Below are 22,392 nucleotides of genomic sequence, written 5' to 3'. Positions count from 1 at the left end.
ATCTGGTACTAGGCAATAAACCTGGTCAGGTGACAGATCTCTCAGTGGGTGAGCCTTTTGGAGATAGTGACCTCAACTCCATGAGCTTTACCAGTCATGCAGGAGGATAGGAGCAGATGGTATGAGAAAGTAATAATTGGGGAGGGGAGAATTATGATGTTATCAGGCAGGAACTGGGAAACAAATTAGAATTGGATGTATTCAGGGAAATGTATAACAGAAATGTGGAAGTTGTTCAGGGAGCACTTACATGGGGCACTGGATAGGTCTGTCCCATCCAGACAGGACTCTTGAAAGTGATAATGCCGTCAGGAAGGTGCTTAAGAAGGGACTTAGGAAAGCTAGAAGGGGACATGAGAAGGCTTTGGCAAGTAGGATTAAGGAAATCCCCAAGGCCTTCCACATGTACATGAAGAACAGTACATGAGTGATAGTAGGACTGATCAGGGATAAAAGAGGAAATGTGTGCCTGGAGCTGAAGGTGGTAGGGGAGGTCCTCAATGAACCCTTAACAAGTATGAAGTTAGTACTACGAGGGGTGATTGATAAATTCATGGCCTAAGGTAGAAGGAGTCAATTTTAGAATACTTAGCACATTTATTTTTCCTACATTTACACACTTATTCCAGCGGTCGTGGAGCATATGGATCCCTTCTTTGTAGAAGTTGGCGTTCTGGACCTCCAGAAAGCAGTCCACAGCAGTGGTGATTGATAAGTTTGTGGCCTAAGGAAGAAGGAGATGAGTATTAACTTCAAACTTTCTGCATTTTCACTCAGAGTTGAACTGCACGTGCATGTAACAAGAGCTGTATAACTCATCTCCTTCTATCTTAGGCCACAAACTTATCAATCACCCCTGCTGTGGACCACCTGGAGGTCCAAGATGCTCTTGTTATGTGCACGTCCAGTTCAACTCTTTGAGTGATAATGCAGAAAGTTTGAAGTTAATATTTCATCTCCTTCTACCTTAGGCCAAAAACTTATCCATCACCCCTGCTGTGGACCACTTCTACAAAGAAGGGATCCATATGTGCTCCAAGACTGCTGGACTAAGTGTATACCTGTAGGAGGGGACTATGTTGAAAAATAAATGTGCTTGGTTTTCTAAAATTGACTCCTTCTACCTTAGGCCAGGAACTTATCAATCACCCCTCGTAGAACGGGCGAATATGCTGCGCTGTTCTGTTCTCAGAGGATGATAAAAAGGGTAGGTTGAGTGGACAGCCAGCACCTTTTTCCCCATGGCAGCAGTGGTTAATATGAGCGGACACAACTTAAAGTAATTTAAGTTCGGGGGGCTGTCAGAGGTTTTTTTTAAAGCAGTAAGTGAATACAACACATTGCTAGGGATTGTGGTAGAGGCAGATACATTAAGGATACTTGTGACTCTTAGATAGACACATAGAAGAAAGAAAAATGGAGGGCAATTTGGAAGGGAAGGTTTACACCAAGGGTTCCCAATGATTTTGATGCCATGGACCAATACCATTAAGCAAGGAGTCCATGGACCCCTGGTTTATATTGATCTTGGAGAACGTTACAAGGTCAGTACAACATTGTGGGATGAAGGGTTTCACTGTGTTACACCATCTGAGTTCTATGTCCACATGACCAGCAGAATTCTCAAGATCCCCACTGAACAGGTGTTAATGAAAGTTGATCTAAGACTTTCGACAGAGGGTGCTGCAGTAAAACGTTCAGTCTGAGACTATGGCTGACAGTAACATACACATTTCTCCCTCATCTACAAAAGCAGAAGCCGCACAACACTTGACTTCATAAGAATTAATCCACAACCATCAGAACTGCATAGCTTCCACAAAGCTGTTTTTTTTTTATTCCTTATTATGATGAGTATACAGTTTTGTGACTTTCCCCATGTACGGTGGATTCTGGTTAACTGGGGCAGCCAATTATTTGGAACAACTCTTAAACAAATCGAGAACATAGCTGGGATTCCCTTCATTTATTTGGGACACCGTTCTGCCTAATTGGGACAAGAAACGGTTAGGCACATGTACTTGTGAGGCTGTTAAGACACTACACTGTGCTTAGAATGAACAGTTGCATCAGTTGCACATGCTTATATTATGTTATCCATTTGGACCTCATTTTGCAAGATGGTGCCAGTGAACCATGGTGACAGTCTGCAGGCTACTTATAATACTTGTACACATACATCTTTTGAATTACTATCACTGCAATCTGAAGCATATAACTTCTCTTTAAGCAATGTACTTTTAAATCAACTTAATAGAGTCATAATCTTAAAAAAAACTACAGAACAACAGGCCCTTTGGCCCATATAGTCCATGCCAGCCCATTTAAATTGCCTAGTCCCACTGACCTCCACTTGGAGCATCACCCTCCATACCCTTCCCATCCATGTACCTATCCAAACATCTCTCAAACATTAAAATCTTAATCGCATCCACCACTTGCGTTGGCAGCTCGTTCCACACTTTCACCGCCCTCTGAGAGAAGAAGTTTCACCTCATGTTCCCCTTAAACATTTCATCTTCCACTCTTAACGCATGATCTCTAGTTATAGTTCCACCTAACCTCAGTGGTAAATGCCTACTTGCATTTACCCTATCTATACCCCTCATAATTTTGTACACCTCTATCAAATCTCCCTCAATCTTCTATGTTCCAGGGAACAGAGTCCTAACCAATTCAACCTTTCCCTATAACTTGGGTCGTCAAGTCCTGGCAACAACCTTGTAAATTTTCTCTGCACTCTTTCAATCTTATTTACATCTTTCCTGCAGGTAAGTGACCAAAATTGCACACAATACTCCAAATTAGGCCTTGCCAACATCTTATACAATTTAAACGATAACATCCTAATTCCTGTGTTTAGCACGTTGATTTATGAAGGCCAATGAGCCACTGGATTTGTCTATGACCCTACATGTGACGCGACTTTCAAGGAATTATGGATCTATATTCCCAGATCGGTTCCAACACACTCCTCACTCACTGTGTAAGAACTATCCTGGTTGGTCCTCCGAAAGTGCAACACTTCGCACTAGTCTGCATTAAATTCCATCTGTCATTTATCACCCTATTTGTCCAGCTGATCCAGATCCTGCTTCAAGCTTCGATAGTCTTCCTCATTGTCCACTACACCACCAATCTTAGTGTCATCGGCAAATTTGCTGGCCCGGTTTACCACCTTATCATCCAGATCTTGATATAGATGGACCCAGATTGAACAGCTGGCTGAGTGGTGCCACAACAACAACCTCTTACTCAATGTCAGCAGACCAATGAGCTGATTATTGATTTCTGGAGGAGGAAACTAAAGGTCCATGACCCAACCTGCATCAGAGGATCAGAGATGGAGAGGGAGAGCAACTTTAAATTCCTCGATGTTATTAATTTGGAGGACCAGCCCTGGGCCCAGCACACAAGTGCAATCACAAAGAAAGCATGGCAGCGCCTCTACTTCCTTAGGAGTTTGCAGTGTGTAGTGGAGAGTATATTGACTGGCTGCATCACAACCTGGTATAGAAACACCAATGTCGTTGAATGGAAAATCCTACAAAAAGTAGTGGATGTGGCCCAGTTAATCACATGTGAAGCTCTCTCCACCATTGAGCACATCTGTACAAAGCATTGCTGCAGAAAAGCAACACCTGTCATCAGGGACCCCCACCACCCAGGACATGCTCTCTTCTCGCTGCTGCCATCAGGAAGGTGGTACAGGAGCCTCAGAGCTCACATCACCAGGTTCAGGAACAATTATTACCCTTTAGCCATCTGGCTCTTGAAGCAAAGGGGATAATTTTACTCAACTTCACTTGCCCAATCACTGAAATGCTCCCAGAGCCTGTGGACTCACTTTCAATGACTCTTCATCTCATGTTCTCGATATTTATTTCCTATTTGTTATTTATTATTTCTTTTTTAATTTTAGTTTTCTTTAATTTTGACGTTAAAAATAAATTGTAGAGACTCTTGCCACAAAAAAAATGTGACACTAGCGGAAAAAGATACCCTACCGGACCAAATTAAAAGTTATCCGCCCAACACCACTTATCATCACTTGGAATAGATAACTGGATTGCCGAAATCTACAATTGCACACTTGATACATCAGCAAGATAAACTGTGAGAAGAATGGGCATTATGAGAGGGACAACAAAGAACATCCCTAAAATGAAAATGTAAAGGTGAAGATCCAGATGTTGAAAAGGGTCTCAATCAATGGCTTTCCATTATAACTGGACGAGTTGTGCGTGTCAGTGGACCAATATCAAAAAACAAGTCAGAGGAGTTAGCTAGGAAGCTGGGCCACAAAGATTTTAAAGCAACAGATCGTTGGTTATCCCAATGGAAATGTGGACACCACATTAAATTCAAGAAAGCACGTGGTGAGAAAGGTAGTATTGATGCTATAAGTGCAGAAACATAGAAATCTGCAAATTCCCCAACTTGCTTCAAAAATTTTGTGCAGATGACATCTACAATGCCAACGAAACAGACCTTTTTTTTTTAAAAAAAATCATGCCATACTGGATGATTCCTTTTGCTACAAACACCAACATAATCAGGTTCAAAATAAAGCAATGGATCGCATAACTGTGCTGCGTTGTTCAAATACGTCAGGAACTGATAACAAGAAATCGTTGATTATTGGGAAAAGCATTAAACCTTGATGCTTTAAGGGGCTAAGAATGGATAGTTTACCAATCGAGTACAATGCCAGCGTATACTCATGAATTCCTCCATTACGAACCACTACAGTTTCATAGTATTGCAGAAATATTAGTACTGCTCTAATTTGGTCTGTGTTTCATTTAAATGCATCTGTTACTCAGTTAAATGGTGGTTTGTCTTGTTAATACCTTTTTAAACTATTTCCAAGAAACTGAATAATTGGCGCAGCCACTTAATTTGGCCACAACATACTGCTCCTGACATGTCCCAATTAACTGGAATCCACTGTACTTAATTTTCATACACAAACACATTTCCATCTTTGTCATTCACATGTTTAAGCCATAAGATGCCCAAGGAATATCAGTCACTACCAGGTGTTCTGTACAAATTTGTGGATATCCGATATTCCACTTCTGGCATTGACAATCTGATCTGAGCACGTCTTCGTTTGATAATTTGGCGGCCCAAACAACGAAGGGCAAAACATGCATAAAGCCTGTGTAATTAAACAGCTACCAGTTGTCCATTCGTTCCCCCCCCCCCGCTTCCCTTCCCACCGATCTCCCTCCCGGCACTTATCCTTGTAAGCAGAACAAGTGCTACACATGCCCTTACACTTCCTCCCTTACCACCATTCAGGGCCCCAGACAGTCCTTCCAGGTGAGGCAACACTTCACCTGTGAGTTGGCTGGGGTGATATACTGTGTCTGGTGCTCCCGATGCGGCCTTCTATGTATTGGCGAGACCCAACGCAGGCTGGGAGACCGTTTTGCTGAACACCTATGCTCTGTCCGCCAGAGAAAGCAGGATCTCCCAGTGGCCACACATTTTAATTCCATGACCCATTCCGATATGTCTATCCAAGGCCTCCTCTACTGTCAAGATGAAGCCACACTCAGGTTGGAGGAACACCTTATATTCCATCTGGGTAGCCTCCAACCTGATGGCATGAACATTGACTTCTCTAACTTCTGTTAATGGCCCAGCTCCCCTTCGTACCCCATCCGTTATTTATTTATTTATTATTAATTTTTTTTTTTCTCTCTCTCTCTCTCTCATTTTTCTCCCTCTGTCCCTCTCACTATACTGCTTGCCCATCCTCTGGGCTTCCCCCCTCCCCCTTTCTTTCTCCCTAGACCTCCCGTCCCATGATCCTCTCATATCCCTTTTACCAATCAACTTTCCAGCTCTTGGCTCCATCCCTCCCTCTCCTGTCTTCTCCTATCATTTCAGATCTCCCCCTCCCCCTCTCAAATCTCTCACTATCTCTTCTTTCAGTTAGTCCCGACGAAGGGTCTCGGCCCAAAACGTCGACTGTACCTCTTCCTATGGATGCTGTCTGGCCTGCTGCATTCACCGGCAATTTTTATGTGTTATCAGTTCATGAAAGTGGAAATGTTCATAACAGTCAAAAAATGTGCCACGTGTCAGAGGGTCCACCTTTTTCATTGGCCTCACTGTTATGATGTTGATGTTGCTGGTTCTGAAGAACAATCGGTCAATAACCAGACAAAAGGTGTTGTTGAAGGACAATGAGGAAGGTCCTATCAAAGGTCAGGATATACTTTCTATTGTATGGGATGATGATCACCTGGCATTTATGTGACACAAACATGTGCCAGCCCAAATCTAAATATGCTGCAGTCATATAGCAGGGAAACAGACCCTTCGACCCATCACATCCACACTCACCATGAAGCACTCATCTATACTCATCCTATAACTTTTCTCTCACTTCCCTCAACCACCCGTCAGCCTGCACTGTGGATAATATCGTCATAGTTACACAGAAAGGAGACAGGCCCTTCAGTCCAACTGTCTATGCCAGCTACGTTGCCCAGTGAGCTTGTCCCATCTGCCTGCATTTGGCCCATAGCCCTCAAAACCCCTCCTGTCCAACTGGACATCTAAATTGGCCCACCTCAACCACTACTTCTGGCAGCTTATTCCAAGTATACACTGGCCTTTATATGAAGAAGCTGCCCAAGGTTCCTTTTAAATTTCTCACCTCTGAACAGAAACCGATGCCCTCCTGTTTCGAGCACCATACACATTACATTACCAATTAAGATGTCTTTGGTGCAATAGACAAAACCAGACCATCATGGAGAACCCCTTACAGTTACAGGAGGAACATGCAAACTCGACGCAGACAGCATCCGAGTCAAGATCAGATCTGACACCGGAGCTGATCTCCGCACCACTGTGCCACTTTTTTTTTACCCCCTTCTGATACTACAGCACAAACAGGACCTTTGAAAATGTTAACATCCAAAACAGATCCTAGGCTGACAAAAGAGCTTTGCTGGTGAAGCAAGCTGCCACTCTCCACCCCCGCACTGTGCTTCCCCTGCCCCACCAGATTTGAAGTTCTTAGTTACCTGTTGCTCTCATGAATAGTTTGTGCTCAAGACTCTCATACCCACGAGACATACGAAGAGCAATCCACTTAGGATTTATTGATTCAGCTCTGAGTAAGAAAGAAACACACAATTAAATTAACTGTTACTTTTATAAATATATATATTTATATATATGTAGCCTCAAGAAAGGATACCCAATATCTCTTTCTCCTACTCCAGTAAAGAAATAGCTGTTGGTATGAAGGCCTTCAATAACTTAAACCAAGTGCCCAACCTTTAAACAGCAGCCTGAACTGCTATCAACCATTGAAGAACTCACACAAGGCACTTGCTTAGAGAATCAAAAATAGATATGATACAAGGTGTACATTCATCGGACGTTTTATTCAGTACCTCCTGTACCTAATAAAGTAGCCAAAGTGTGTATGTTCATTGTTGTCTTCTGCTGCTGTAGCTCATCCACTTCAAGGTTCAATGTGTTGTGTGTCCAAGATGCTCTACTGCACTCCATTGTTGCAACGCGTGGTTATTTGACTTTCTGTCAGCTTCAACCAGTTTGATCACTCTCCTCTGACCTCTCTCATTAACAAGGCACTTTCACCCACAGAACTGCTGCTCATTAGATGTGCATTCTCTGTAAACTCTAGAGACTGCTGTGCATGAAAATCCCAAGCAATCAGCAGTTTCTGACTTACTCAAACCACCCCATCTGGTACCAACAATCAAAATCACTTAGATCACATTTCTTCCCCATTCTGATGCTTGGACTGAACAACTGAACCTATTGACCATACCTGCATGGTTTTATGCAATCAGTTGCTGTCTGGATCCACTAGGACTGTATTCACAAGCTTAGAAGAATGAGAGGGGATTTCATTGTAACATACATAAATTTGACTACCAAGAGAGAATGAATGCAGGAAGCATGTTTGTCTAGGTCCAGAACCAGTGTTTATAGTTCAAAGATACAAGGTAGAATCTTTAGGGCTGCAATGGTGAAGAAATTTTTTCACCAGAGGGTGGTGAGCAAGTGTAACTCTGTAACACAAAAGGCTGTGGAGGTCGCCACATATTCCTGAAGATGAAGAGATTTCTAGACACTTCAAGAGATGCAAAGAGAGAACGGGAATATGGAATGGAGTGAGTGGAAATGGCCCTGCAGCCTCAAAGGGCCAAGTTCTCTACTTGCTAACTCAATATTAGAAGCTGCTAGTTTAAGTGAACTGAACAATTTCTAAAACCCCTGAATACCAACTTCACACAACATTTAGTTTGTAATTTACAGTGGAGCGCATTTGCAACACAACTCGAAGCTATTCTTCATCTGCACATTTACTTAGCGACAGAGCACAGAACAGGCTCTTCCGGCCCTATGAGCCGCACCATCCAGCAAGCCTCCGACAATCCCGATTTAACCCCAGTCTAAACACAGAACTACTTACAATGGCCAATTAATCTAGCTAGTATGTATTTGGACTGAGGGAAGAAGCAGGAGGACCTGGAAGAAAACCCACACATTCCACAGGGAGGACGTATAGAACCATAGAAACTACAGCACAGAAACAGGCCTTTTGGCCCTTCTTGGCTGTGCCGAACCATTTTCTGCCTAGTCCCGCTGACCTGCACACGGACCATATCCCTCCATACATCTCCCATCCATGTATCTGTCCAATTTATTCTTAAATGTTAAAAAACAACCCGCATTTACCACCTTGTCTGGCAGCTCATTCCATACTCCCACCACTCTGTGTGAAGAAGCCCCCCCCCATGTTCCCTTTAAACTTTCACCCCCTCACCCTTAACCCATGTCCTCTGGTTTTTTTCTCCCCTTGCCTCAGTGGAAAGAGCCTGCTTGCATTCACTCTATCTATACCCATCATAATTTTATATACCTCTATCAAATCTCCCCTCATTCTTCTACGCTCCAGGGAATAAAGTCCTAACCTATTCAACCTTTCTCTGTAACTGAGTTTCTCAAGTCCCGGCAACATCCTTGTAAACCTTCTCTGCACTCTTTCAACCTTATTTATATCCTTCCTGTAATTTGGTGACCAAAACTGAACACAATACTCCAGATTCGGCCTCACCAATGCCTTACACAATCTCATCATAACATTCCAGCTCTTATACTCAATACTTTGATTAATAAAGGCCAATGTACCAAAAGCTCTCTTTACGAACCTAGAAATTCCTTACCGAGAAAGCTGGGATTGAACCCAGACGCCCCCAGCTGTAATAGCATCGAGCTAACCGCTACGCCACCATCGCGCCCCACGGTAATATTTGGACAATGTTATTATCAAGGTACATCAAGAATGAGCCAAATCTCAACCAAAGTCAATGCTATTGAACTTTCCCACTGCAGGGCAGAAAGTGGTCAGCTATTGATCAGGAGCTCAAAGCTACACCCATTTTACACTGAAGAATTCTGATGAACAATAGCAAAATACCAAACTGCCCTACTATTAGCAGAATGAACTTACACATATGCACAAAGCAGACTGTGGTAAGCAGTTAAAGGTGGATAATCAAGTCCCCAATACTTGAGATCATTGTTGCTTGTATTGAAGTACCTGAGGGAAATAAATTAACAATACATTCAGAGATTGCTGGATCTTGGGTTGTTTATAATGCACATTTCATAAGAAGTTTATTTATTAAACGATGCTGTTTTTAGCAATGCCCTCCCAGAGGTAATTGTGCTGCATGATAAAGAATCATGACTCTCTCAGATTCAGGAAAAGGTTTGAGATGAGTCAGCTATTCTCAGCAGGGCACACGCAGTTGAGTAAAGAGGCAGAGAGTTGGACATTGCATGTATGATCAGTATCTAATGCCTCTTTCTAGAAAGATGCTAAATGAGATTATGATCCTAATGTTTCTGAAATGGTTGAATAGCCTCTTACCATATAACCATATAATAATTACAGCACAGAAACAGGTCATCTCGGCCCTTCTAGTTCATGCCGAACTCTTACTCTCACCTAGTCCCACCGACCTGCACTCAGCCCATAACCCTCCATTCCTTTCCTGTCCATATAGCTGTCTAATTTAACTTTAAATGACAACATGGAACCTGCCTCAACCACTTCTGCTGGAAGCTCGTTCCATACAGCTACCACTCTCTGAGTAAAGAAGTTCCCCCTCATGTTGCCCCAAAACTTTTGCCCTTTAACTCTCAACTCATGTCCTCATGTTTGAATCTCCCCCACTCTCAATGGAAAAAGCCTATCAACGTCAACTCTATCTATCCCCCTCATAATTTTAAATACCTCTATCAATAACCCCCTCAACCTTCTATGTTCCAAAGAATAAAGACCCAACTTGTTCAACCTTTCTCTGTAACTTAGGTGATGAAACCCAGGTAACATTCTAGTAAATCTTCTCTGTACTCTATTTTGCTGACATCTTTCCTATAATTCGGTCACCAAAGCTGTACACAATACTCCAAATTTGGCCTCACCAATGCCTTGTACAATTTCAACATTATATCCCAACTCCTATACTCAATGCTTTGATTTATAAAGGCCAGCATACCAAAAGCTTTCTTCACCACCCTATCCACATGAACTTTCACCTTCAGGGAACTATGCACCATTATTCCTAGATCCCTCTTTTCTACTGCAATCTTCAGTGCCCTACCATTTATCATGTATTGCCTATTTTGATTAATCCTACCAAAATGTAGCACCTCACATTTATCAGCATTAAACTCCCTCTGCCATCCTTCAGCCCACTCTTCCAACTGGCCTAAATCTCACTGCAAGCTTTGAAAACCTACTTCATTATCCACAACTCCACCTATCTTAGTATCATCTGCATATTTACTCATCCAATTTACCACCCCATCATCCAGATCATTAATGTATATGACAAACAACATTGGACACAGTACAGATCGCTGAGGCACACCACTAGTCACCGCCTTCCACGCTGACAAACAGTTATCCACCACCACTCTCTGGCGTCTCCCATCCAGCCACTGCTGAATCCATTTTACTACTTCAATATTAATACCTAACAATTGAACCTTCCTAACTAACCTTCTGTGTGGAACCTTGTCAAGGGCCTTACCGAAGTCCATATTGACAACATCCATCACTTTACCCTCATCAACTTTCCTAGTAACCTCTTCAAAAAATTCAATAAGATTTGTCAAACATGACCTACACGCACAAATCCATGTTGACTGTTCCTAATCAGACCCCGTCTATCCAGATAATTATATATACCATCTCTAAGAATACTTTCCATCAATTTACCCACCACTGACGTCAAACTCATAGGCCGATAATTGTTAGGTTTACTCTTAGAACCCTTTTTAAACAATGGAACAACATGAGCAATACGCCAATCCTCCGGCACCATTCCCGTTTCTAATGACATTTGAAATGTTTCTGTCAAAACCCCTGCTATTTCCACACTAACTACCCTCAAGGTCCTGGGGAATATCCTGTCAGGACCCAGAGACTTATCCACTTTTATATTCCTTAAAAGCGCCAGTACTCCCTCTTCTTTAATCATCATAGCTTCCATAACTTCCCTACCTGTTTCTCTTATCTTACACAATTCAACATCCTTCTCCTTAGTGAATACCGAAGAAAAGAAATTGTTCAGAATCTACCCCATCTCTTTTGGCTCCACACATAGCTGTCCACTCTGATTCTCTAAGGGACCAATTTTATCCCTCTCTATCCTTTTGCTATTAATATAACTGTAGAAACCCTTGGGATTTATTTTCACCTTACTTGCCAAAGCAACCTCATATCTTCTTTTAGCTTTTCTAATTTCTTTCTTAAGATTCTTTTTACATTCTTTATATTCCTCGAGCACCTCATATACTCCATGCTGCCTATATTTATTGTAGATCTCTCTCTTTTTCCGAGCCAAATTTCCAATATCCCTTGAAAACCATGGCTCTCTCAAACTTTTAACCTTTCCTTTCAACCTAATAGGAACAGGAACATAAAGATTCTGTATCTTCCCCCTCAAAATTTCACCTTTAAATGACCTCCATTTCTCTATTACATTCTTCCCATAAAACAAATTGTCCCAATCTACTCCTTCTAAATCCTTTCGCATCTCCTCAAGGTTAGCCTTTCTCCAATCAAAAATCTCAACCTTGGGTCCAGACCTATCCTTCTCCATAATTATATTGAAACTAATAGCATTGTGATCACTGGACCTGAAGTGCTCCCCAACACAAACCTCCGTCACCAGATCTATCTCATTCCCTAACAGGAGATCCAACACTGCCCCTTCTCTCGTTGGTACCTCTATGTATTGCTGCAAAAAACTATCCTGCACACATTTTACAAACTCCAAACCATCCAGCCCTTTTACAGTATGGGCTTCCCAGACTATGTGTGGAAAATTAAAATCTCTCACAATCACAACCTTGTGCTTACAACAAATATCTGCTATCTCCTTACAAATTTGCTCCTCCAATTCTCGCTCCCCATTTGGTGGTCTATAATACACCCCCATAAGTGTTACTACACCTTTCCCATTCCTCAATTCCACCCAAATAGCCTCCCTAGGCAAGCCCTCTAATCTATCCTGCCAGAGCACCGCTGTAATATTTTCTCTGACAAGCAATGCAACACCTCCCCTTCTTGTCCCTCCGATTCTATCACACCTGAAGCAATTAAATCCAGGAATATTTAATTGTCAATCACACCCCTCCTGTAACCATGTTTCACAAATAGTTACCACATCATACTTCCAGGTATCAATCCATGCTTTAAGCTCATCCACCTTTCTTATAATGCTCCCAGCATTAAAATAAATGCATTTAAGAAATTTTCCACCTCTTACTCTCTGTTTACCTTTTCCCATCTCACATACAAAGAACTTAATACAACTATTGCAAAAGTGTCAGAATCAAATCATTGCTGCAGTAGTATGGAAGAGAAAGGGTTGGAGGAAAGAAACAGATTTTTTTCTTCAATCACATTCTAGAAAAAAATTAATAGAGACGTCCTTATCTCCTTACTTAAACACACCTTAGTTAGTTACTTAGTTAGTTAGTTAATTGCACTGCAAAATCACAAACCATTGATGGATGGGTAAATTGAGCGTAATCTCCTGCCAGTGTCTCTGAGCTTCATAGTCTCCATACATCGGTGGCTTACTAGCACCTGATAACACAGAAAAAAAAGCAGCTGTAGAGATAACATCAAAGAGCATTCTTAGTGAAAGTTACGCTTCTGAGAGCAACTGCATTGCCTCTATGTGCAGAGTGGAAAAAAAGTAGAAAAAGAATCCCATTCTGAGGTTAATTGACTGCCTGCCTGCTGCAGCAGTACAGCTAGTGAGGAGTATCATTTCAGTAGTGAGAAAGTACTATCCAAGCTTCTTGACTCTTGATACAGACCATAGAACAGACTACACAGTATTCTATAAAGTGAGAAGACTAGGTTCTTTAGTAAGATACATTCTCCTATCTCCTCAAAATGCCTTTTGTACAAAGTTGTTGATGACAACATGCTTTTTCAAGACCAATAATCAACAAGCATTTTAATGTGAGGAAATGTGGGCTCAAACCCTGATTATAACTTGACAGAACAGTTTTAAAAAGTGACTAAGAATGTTGTCTAGATTCTCAAATGGCAACAACCCAAACTATTAAGGAAGCAATAAACTACTAGTGATGAATTTTCAAACTATGGACCATGTAAAATGAGTAAGAAAGGTGGCAGTGGTAAGAAAGCTCTGTTGCAGCAACAATATTGTGATAATAATAAAATTAAAATAGCATAAAAATAGAAATGGTCAATTTAAAGCAGAAATTTCTTATTGAAGACTAATCAGCTACGCAAAAAAATCATTCATAAAACAATTAAAAAGGAAAAAGAAAAAATGCACAAGATGTGAAATAGACTCACTGGCATGGAATTCAAAGGACAATAAAACTGCAGTTGGAGCCACAACCAGGAATTGTGGGACAAATGAAAAGATATTGTCAATAGACAAAGCTTTGAGGGTGGGTTGGGGATCATATCAAGGCAGCCTCAGCAGCAGGAGAATCAGAAACCAAATAAAAGGCGAGCTTGACAGCGACTTCATGCTTTGAAAACTATTTATGAAACATTTTAAGAAGTATTGAGAAAGTTGCACAAAATTCATGCATTCATATTCGCAGGACTATGTCACACATGCAAGTGATTTCAGCTGAACTTTTAAACTATATCACAGTTGTATAGACTTTAATCATTAATGAGCAAAATATCATTCAAAAAATGAGAGATTGCAGATGTAGTAATCTGGAGCGAAAATCAACTGGAAGAATTCAGCGGGCCAAGAAACACATGTGGATGCAGAAGGATGTTCAAGATTTGATAAAGGCTCTCGAGCCGAAACGACAACAATTCAGGTGAATGGTAGAGGCAACTGTTGACCTTTCCACTCTGTGCACAAGCACCACAAGAGTCTGGCTTGAGGGGAGGGTACGTTTTACCATCTTGAGGGCTGAACAACAGCAATACAGACCTGAGTAAGGGTTCAGGGACACCGCCCAACGAACTGTTAAATTGACAATGAGTACTACAGCAATGAGACTCCATCGCTCCATGTCGAGAGCAGCAACTTTCTTCCCCAAACCAATTCCTTCTCTAGTTTCTTCTCGTCCGCCTTTACTCCGCCCGGCACTTCCTGAAGTCCGCGCATGCGCTTCAACTCAATCCAACTCCGCCGGCGCCTCCTGATGACGTAAGCACTCTAACAGAGCCAAATCAGGCGCAGTGTTGTGTATTGACAGTGAGTAATTTACTTTCAGTTACGGCAAGCTTGTTTGAGTTAAGTTCCAGAGAAAACTCTAAGTGTCACTTTTAAAGATAAACTTTAAAATGGTTTAACTTCTCATTGAATAACTGCAATATATACATTTTATAAAACTACTTAAGTTAATGTTCATTGGATACCTACAACCATTTCAGAAGCTGTTTCAATTCTAACTACAGTACCCACATTTTAAATTCGTATTTGGGTTGTATTTCAATTTGACGTATTTTAGCGAAACTTACAGTAGAACTGATATAGACAAATGTAAGATATCTGGACTGACATTTCATTCCTGATTTTATATATATGGATTGGTGCTATAATTGTATGTTATCCTTTGCACATAAAGGTGTGTTATTGGCTGCTAATACTGATACAGAGCAGGACGTAGAAAACTTAGAATTAAGATTTAGAACATAGAACATAGAACAGCACAGTACAGGCCCTTCGGCCCACAATGTTGTGCCGACTGTTTAGGAATAGAGGATAGAATGACCCACACCTGTTATGGAACTACATGTGTTTCAATCATTTATTAATAAGGGTGTAATAGGGTCAAACAGTTCAGGAAACCGTGAGGGGAAATTTGCTTATGCTCATACGAGTTCACCTCGCGATAACGTCAAACGAATGGTTTGGGCGATCGTGTTTTTATAAAATCGTTTATGTCAATGTCTACCATCAGACAGTTTTTAAACTTTCTGCTATGCTCCCTTATATTGCTGCCAAAATTAATATTATTTTAACCTCATTTGTCATCATACATTATAATGGAACCAGTTGAGCCAATTAGTTTTATCTAATTAGATGTCTCATACATAACCTCGAATATATTTAAGTTGATCTGGATAGTGACAAGATTTGAGAATGGTATTTAATTGAATATCCTAGTTTTAATACAAAAGTAGAACAATTTAATTGGATTCGTTTTCATTCATTCTGAGAAACTTTGGTTGCTAAATACTTTTCGTCTTTTCCTCTTACGATAATTCCTCTTGTAAGGAATTATTTAAGCGCACAAAGTAACAGATTTGTAGATTTTAGTCAATTATTAAAAGTTTTTAAAATAATAATTTAATGAAAATGCTCATATTCCTTTGTGACCAACAAGTTCGTTTGTGTGCTTGCCCGAATGTCTAAAGCTTAGAATCTAAAAGCAAAATGTAACTGTTACTTTGGATATTCCATTGGATATTAATGTCAATTTCGAACAGCTCATATTGTTATTTATATTTCAATGTTGTCAGCTACGCCAAGTCGAATGATATATTTATCTATTCAATAACCGGAAAATACTTGCTAATGGTCTAGTTATCATAGTAATCGTGTTATTTCCTACGCTTACTGTGTGTATTTATACATAGAAATTGTTCATTTCAATTCATTATCAGGAGAAAAATCGCTCGGGAAACCGGCTTAATTCGGACAACGTCTGCACGACCACAGAATTTAGCCAACCAAGTAGAATCTATCAGACAAAATAATCCCAGGTTGCTGAATTTACTTACTACATTTTAAAAATACGCCGTTTAAACCCACCGCTGTGAAATATTTGTAAACGGTACTCTCGAAGTGCATTTAAAAGCGTAGAAAATATGCCATGGTACTCAGTGGCTGCGTGTCTGAGAATCGATTGGCAGTAAACAGCAGACTTGAACTCGGACTGGTCGGTGTGAATCGTACCGCTGCTTGTTTACAGCTGAACTTGATCAGATTATTTTAAAATAATACAATATTTGAAATACATAATCACGGATCAAATGTTTAATTGACTTGGCTGTTTGGTCGCAGGTAAGAGCACAAATAACGTGTGAGTAAAAGTCACGGCAAAAAAAAACAAATAATGATTTATTTAGTTTAAGAAAGGGTCGCTGATACATCTACTAAAGATAACATTTTAGGTTGAAATGAATTGGACACCACTCCCACTGGACAAGAATCGGGAATGAATTTTGTAATTAGTGTACCACCTTGCGTGCTAGGTAGACGAGCAGTGTGTGTGTGATCCGTCTCTAGCAACAGGGACGCCTCCTCTTTCAATCCCATGACCCGGTACAGGGCCAGCGGTTTTCCGAAACAAAATCCCTTCTCATTTCTCACGCTGAAACCTTGTGGTCCTGGACCTCGGTGAGGGAAGGTTTCATTTACGTATTAAATGCAAAAATAGTTGGGTTCCCGAAGAACAAAAACAGAGGCATCACCTTTACCAGGATTCAGTCCGAAAATAGGCTCCGGTAAAATCCAGTAAATTACATTTTAATATTTTATAAACATGATCACTTCCTCGGAAGGTCAGGTGCGTAATTCCAACACGGTCGCGTGCATACATTTATGATATGTCCGCATGTTTTATTGGTAAAAATTGGTAAGGGTTAAACTTTTCTCTAATTTGCTCTTGTGTTGAAAGTACCTGTCAGACAGTTGTTAACATTGTAGACATTTCAAGCACATTCCATAAGTGCCATCTAGTGCTCCGTTCCGGTATCGCACAGCCGTCCAAAGAAAACCCCGATCTTCCAAACGGAACGAGATTTGGTTAAGCTGAAATAATTATTATGATGTTGCTCACATCATTATCAACACAGCGCTGAGATCTAAACTCTGACTATAACGAGGACCAAGATTATGGTTACCAATTCTCGTCTCATGGTTGTCAATTAGTCAATCGGGACTTGTACCTTCTCCTCTGGGTTGGAGTGACATTAAGCAGTTTGCTCCAGACGAGAGTTCCTTAATTTAAAAAAAAAAATCATTTTGAACAGGTGGGGTTAAAACTGGTGGTTTTCATCTATTCTCCGTTAATGCAGAAGATTGTGAAGTTTATTTTTATGTCGTCTCGTTGAGCGAAAATTCAAGAATCATAAATCACTTTAAGATTACATTTGACTGGAAGGCGACTCAAAGTTTACAAATGGGGATAAATACGATTCAGTAAAAGTTGGAGGCAACAAAGGATCAGTGTTGGAATGAGCGTTGTCATTTAGGAATGGTTATATCGGCAAGTTTGCGAGCCGGACACTGACTTTAGGAGTCGCCTTCTACTTTCCCAGGGGTATCAGTTAAATATAGAACTAACGGTCATATTTCACTAACCATCCGCCATTTGCTAGATTTGTGTAAACGCGACTCATAAGTAGGGTCGCAAATGCTTAACATCTTGTTACGTTTATAGAAACAAGAGGCAATACATTTTTAGATCAGTTTCAGTTTCCTTGTAAAAGGATTACTTGGGGAGATTCAATTTAGGGAAAGGATCTGCTGTTATTATGTTGCCCTTCAAATAAAGTTGGAGGTGGACGTTTCTACCCGTGTCAAATGATTATCAAATATACTGTATATCCCAGTACTCAGACCACACCCCGACGAGCAGGGAGGCTCACTTCATTTGGTGTTTTTATACTGAGGTATAAATGTTTGCTCATGTAAAATAATATTTACGGTTATAGAAAGAAATCGTGTCTTGGCCGGGGCGCAAATGTTGTTCATATTGGACGGGGTCAGTCATCTCGCAACTCTCTTTAAGCACAGAGTGTGAAGTAAATAAGGAAATTCAATACCAGCAATGACACTTGAAGCCTCGACACATAGACAAACAGCCGAGAGAGAAGAGCTGGCGATGCGAACACAACCTCGTTGCCCGAGATTATTAGCAAAATATTTAACATTGAAAACGAAAATTGTCTTCTTAGGCAATTCTCTCCCCCCCCCCCCACCCCCATACAATATTTTAAAACAAAAATTAGTTAAAGCCGGAATTCTTTCTGAACATCATATTTCCTTCTTTCCAAGAACTGAAAGTGAAGTCAGCGTGGTGGGCTTCTATTTGTTTGAATTCATATTACACAGCTTGGAAGAACCACGCTTCCCATTTCCATGACATTTTATTCCATTCTAGAGAGTTCAGCTTCAGAATTTGTACAATTGATTGGAAAAAAATTCTGAATGTATTTAAATAGCAAATGTTTAGTACGTATTGAACATTCGTTCAGATGCAACATTTCTAAGTCTGCTTGCAGCTGAGCAACTCCGGGAACGGTGAAGCTTCGCAGAACGTTTAGATCTGCGTCTCAGAGCGCTAATTCCTTTGAATGTTTAATATTATTTCACATACGATCCACGCACTGTTCCTGTTTTATTTCATCCGTATTCTTCTCATTGTTTTAGGAAACTTGTAGATACCATATTGCTGGTGCGCCCCTGCATCTTATTTTAACTTGTACCTTATGACTCTACGAGAAAAATTATGCTAAGAAATCTAAACTGTAACTCCTGGTAGGCCGTCAAAGCGGGTTCTTCCCAGAAAACAAAATCTGCTCGAACGCACCTCTTTAACCAGTTTAGAGTGATGGCAGTTAATGCTTTCCTATCTATATAAGTAATGCAATCTCCTGCGATCCCATGCAAAAAAAACACGTACAATCCGAATTACGTGTATTATATGCGTAACATGAGTCTCATGGTAAAGCGCTTTGTTTAGAGATTTTATTAAGCACGGCCTTTTAAAATGACAAATGTCCCAATGAAAATATTTCTCTACATTACTAAAATGAAAAAAAGATTTCAATCGAGCCCGATTCAGTTTGCCCTTGTGAACCTCTCTTCCATGAAGTTATACAGTAAGTGCTGTCAGCTCAAATTTCGTCCCTATATCTATCGCAAAATGTCCGCTGATTAAATGGCTTTTAATTTAAAAAGGCAATGACCTCAATGCCGTCGCAACTGGAGATTTTTTTAATATAATTATGTGCCGAGCTGTCATATTATCGTTTCTTTTGGAGATTATTGTCATGGTAATGTATTTGAACAGTGGGGTGGTAATCCTTTCGCGCATAATACAATTATGATAGAGAAAAAAACTTTAAAATTATCTATCAGCTGATAGCATATATTTTTTTATAAATGAACAAGAACATGAATGTTTGCAATTTGTAAAATTTATTTATAAAGTTTAATTCCCATTGTACAACACGACGGCGGCGCTACATAGAATACATATATTTAATTCATATAAAGGGCTTTAAGCTTTTGTAGTCGTATACAATATTGACCGTTTTTCCCCGTTGGATTAATTCTTTAGAATGATTCAGTCGTCAATAATATCTGTACATGTTCATCAATAAACTACCGGCAATGAACTTTTCAAAAAGACATTAAGAGAGAAAGCCCATAGCTCTATACTACAACTGTGAAACTGTCTAATTAAAAAATAAAACTCAATGACTATCAACCGATAGGTTCTTTATATAAATATTTACAAATGTATTTACCTGTACAGAAAGCATTCCTTTTTTATATAAGATAAGATTATAGTCTATAATTTGCAGTCAAGTTCAGTGCAACTCACTACCATAGGAAAAATGGTATGGTGAGTGAGCGATTGGAAGCAGAGAAGGTATTAAGATGGCCATTTGGTCACTCCGGCGGCCGAAGCTGCTGATTGTAAGAATTGTCCGGAAATTATGTTCGTGGGGACACTGAGGATTGGGGTGATTGCAGCCGTGGTTCTCACTAAGGACAAGGGCTGAGGACTGACCAAAGCCGACTGAGCGGTTATTGGCGGCCGCATGAAAGTTTGTGAGCTGCCTGACGTGCTTGTCACTCCGATAATATTCTCGATGCTGAAAGAAGGTCTGCTGGTGGGCTCCGATTTGACGATGGATGTGGAGCTCAGGCTGCTGAGTTGGAGCTGAAGATTGGGACTGAGCTGGGAATTAAAGGCTTTCCTGTTGAGTTCACTGGATGGGATGAGTGGGACGACTGGGGGTAGCATAGGACCCACGGGGGGAATGTAGGAATATTGAAGAGCGGCGGGATGAGAGTAAGAGGCAGGAGGCAGCGCATAGGGACGCCCGTAAGGACCGCTCAGGCTATAAGCTCCAAAACTCTGCATCATGAGGGCAGTCTGCTCTCTCAGATGGTCTGTCGGCTGCCTCTTGAACCTTTTCCGCCGACGGAGAAAGCTCCCATTGTCAAACATATCTTCAGACTGTGGATCCAGCGTCCAGTAGTTCCCTTTACCCGGATTACCAGGCTCCCTGGGAATCTTCACAAAGCAGTCATTCAGGGACAAGTTGTGCCTGATAGAGTTCTGCCAGGCTGGAAATTTCTCCCTGTAATAAGGGAAACGGTTGCTGATGAACTCACAGATCCCACTAAGGGTTAACTTTTTCTGGGGACTTTGCAAGATAGACATGGTGATGAGAGCAATGTACGAGTAAGGTGGCTTCACCAAACTGTTCTTGGGTTTGGAAACGTTGTTGCCGTTCGAGGAGCCACTTTCCTGAGTTTCCGATTTGGCGATTTCTCCCTCCGAGGAAGGCTGGCAGATAGCGGTAGGACTTTCCGCAATTTCCCTTGCCCCGATCTCCTCCACCTCTTCTCCCTGATCGTGGGTGGCGTGGCTCTCAGAGTCGCTGTCCTTTCCCATGCCCTCGTCTCCTTCTCCTACCACATCAATATCGACATCCTCTGCTGTGAGGACTGTGTGCCCTGACATGTCGCTCGCGCTGCCGCTGCCTGACAGGGTCATCACGCTTCCCTTTCGCAAATCACCAAAAAAAAGGTAAGAGCTTGGCTTCTTTTCTGCAGAAACTTCTTTTCCCCCTCTCTCTCTCCCTCTCTCTCTCTCTCTCTCTCTCTCGCCAGTCTCTCGACTCTCTCACATACACACTGTCTCAGCTGGCAGTCCCTTGCAGATCAGATGACAACGCTTTTTTAATGCAGGTCAAGGGGCTGTCAATAACAATTACCTTTAACTTTTTGACAGCCTATTTCAACTTGCACATTGCAACTTTTCCTATAATTTCTCGCAATATTTTTAAAGCGTTTTCAGGTACGCAGCTCTTTAGCTTTTATGCCTCCTTTATATATATATAAAAAGACTGGTGATTGTTTCAGTTAAAGATATACTCTCGGGGTTGTCACGTGAGGGACTAACGTCAGACTTCCCTCTGTTAAGCCATGCAAAACTCGAGTTATTTCATGTAATCGTCAACATAGATCCGGCCAAGACAACAGTAGCACCACTCATTCCTACAAGTACCATTTCACTAAGGCGATCAAAGCATTCTTTATCAATAAACTTGCTCGCAGGGTGGAGCAAGACTGGATCTCAAATCATTTAATTGGAATGTTCTACTTCGCAATTTCACTTTTTGACCAAAATGCTGAAATAGGACATACAAAATATTTTGTTTATTTATTAATTTTGTTTTATTCCAGGGCATTCTGGCCACTCAATCAAAATAATGTTAATTAGATATTAAACCTTAATATAACTATTTTAATGAATGTGACGCTACTTATTTAGTTTGGATTTTTATGCAGATTGACGTGTTACTCGCTTTCTTTATAGACAATGATCGGTTTATTTTATTTGATATACATTGTCTTACAGTCAGGCACCAGCGTCTAAAGGACATTTTTTTTGTAAGAAAGACGTATTATAACTGCATCAGATAGGTTGCCGCACATACAGCAAAATGGTTATTGATTAATCTATTAGCTTTAGTGAAGAGGGGATGAAAAGGGCAGGGATGGGGAGGGGGTGGTAGCTATTGGGGGAGACATGCGGTAACAA

At 40.9% G+C, this 22,392-nt stretch overlaps 2 protein-coding genes across 4 annotated transcripts in view; both read right to left on the bottom strand.

Annotated features, from left to right (window-relative positions):
• The window catches only part of alg6 (ALG6 alpha-1,3-glucosyltransferase), a 65,839-nt gene extending 51,149 nt beyond the window's left edge, over window positions 1-14,690 (bottom strand). For all 3 annotated transcript variants that reach the window (XR_010019894.1, XM_063064112.1, XM_063064111.1), the window contains exons 1-4: window positions 14,523-14,690; window positions 13,087-13,171; window positions 9,515-9,604; window positions 7,050-7,138 (exon numbers count right to left, since the gene is read on the bottom strand). Coding sequence is in view for 2 of the 3 variants with exons in the window: in XM_063064112.1 (XP_062920182.1) it covers window positions 7,050-7,138; window positions 9,515-9,604; window positions 13,087-13,171; window positions 14,523-14,604 (346 nt within the window). In the remaining variant the exon portion in view is untranslated. The remainder of the gene's footprint in view (window positions 1-7,049; window positions 7,139-9,514; window positions 9,605-13,086; window positions 13,172-14,522) is intronic.
• Window positions 14,691-19,740: 5,050 nt separating this feature from the next.
• On the bottom strand, window positions 19,741-21,369 carry foxd3 (forkhead box D3). The gene has a single exon (XM_063064943.1). The coding sequence runs from the start codon at window positions 21,340-21,342 to the stop codon at window positions 20,209-20,211; it is 1,134 nt and encodes a 377-aa protein (XP_062921013.1). The 5' UTR covers window positions 21,343-21,369; the 3' UTR covers window positions 19,741-20,208.
• Window positions 21,370-22,392: the final 1,023 nt, after the last annotated feature.

The sequence above is a fragment of the Mobula hypostoma genome, chromosome 12 (genome assembly GCF_963921235.1).
Source record: "Mobula hypostoma chromosome 12, sMobHyp1.1, whole genome shotgun sequence".
NCBI classification, from domain to species: Eukaryota; Metazoa; Chordata; class Chondrichthyes; order Myliobatiformes; family Myliobatidae; genus Mobula; species Mobula hypostoma.
The sequence above is the reverse complement of the archived record's forward strand: the minus strand, read 5'-3'. Positions and strand labels throughout refer to the sequence as shown.

Excerpts from the sequence above, each read along its gene's own strand:
- foxd3 (XM_063064943.1), bottom strand. The coding sequence starts at position 21,342 with ATGACCCTGTCAGGCAGCGGCAGCGCGAGCGACATGTCAGGGCACACA.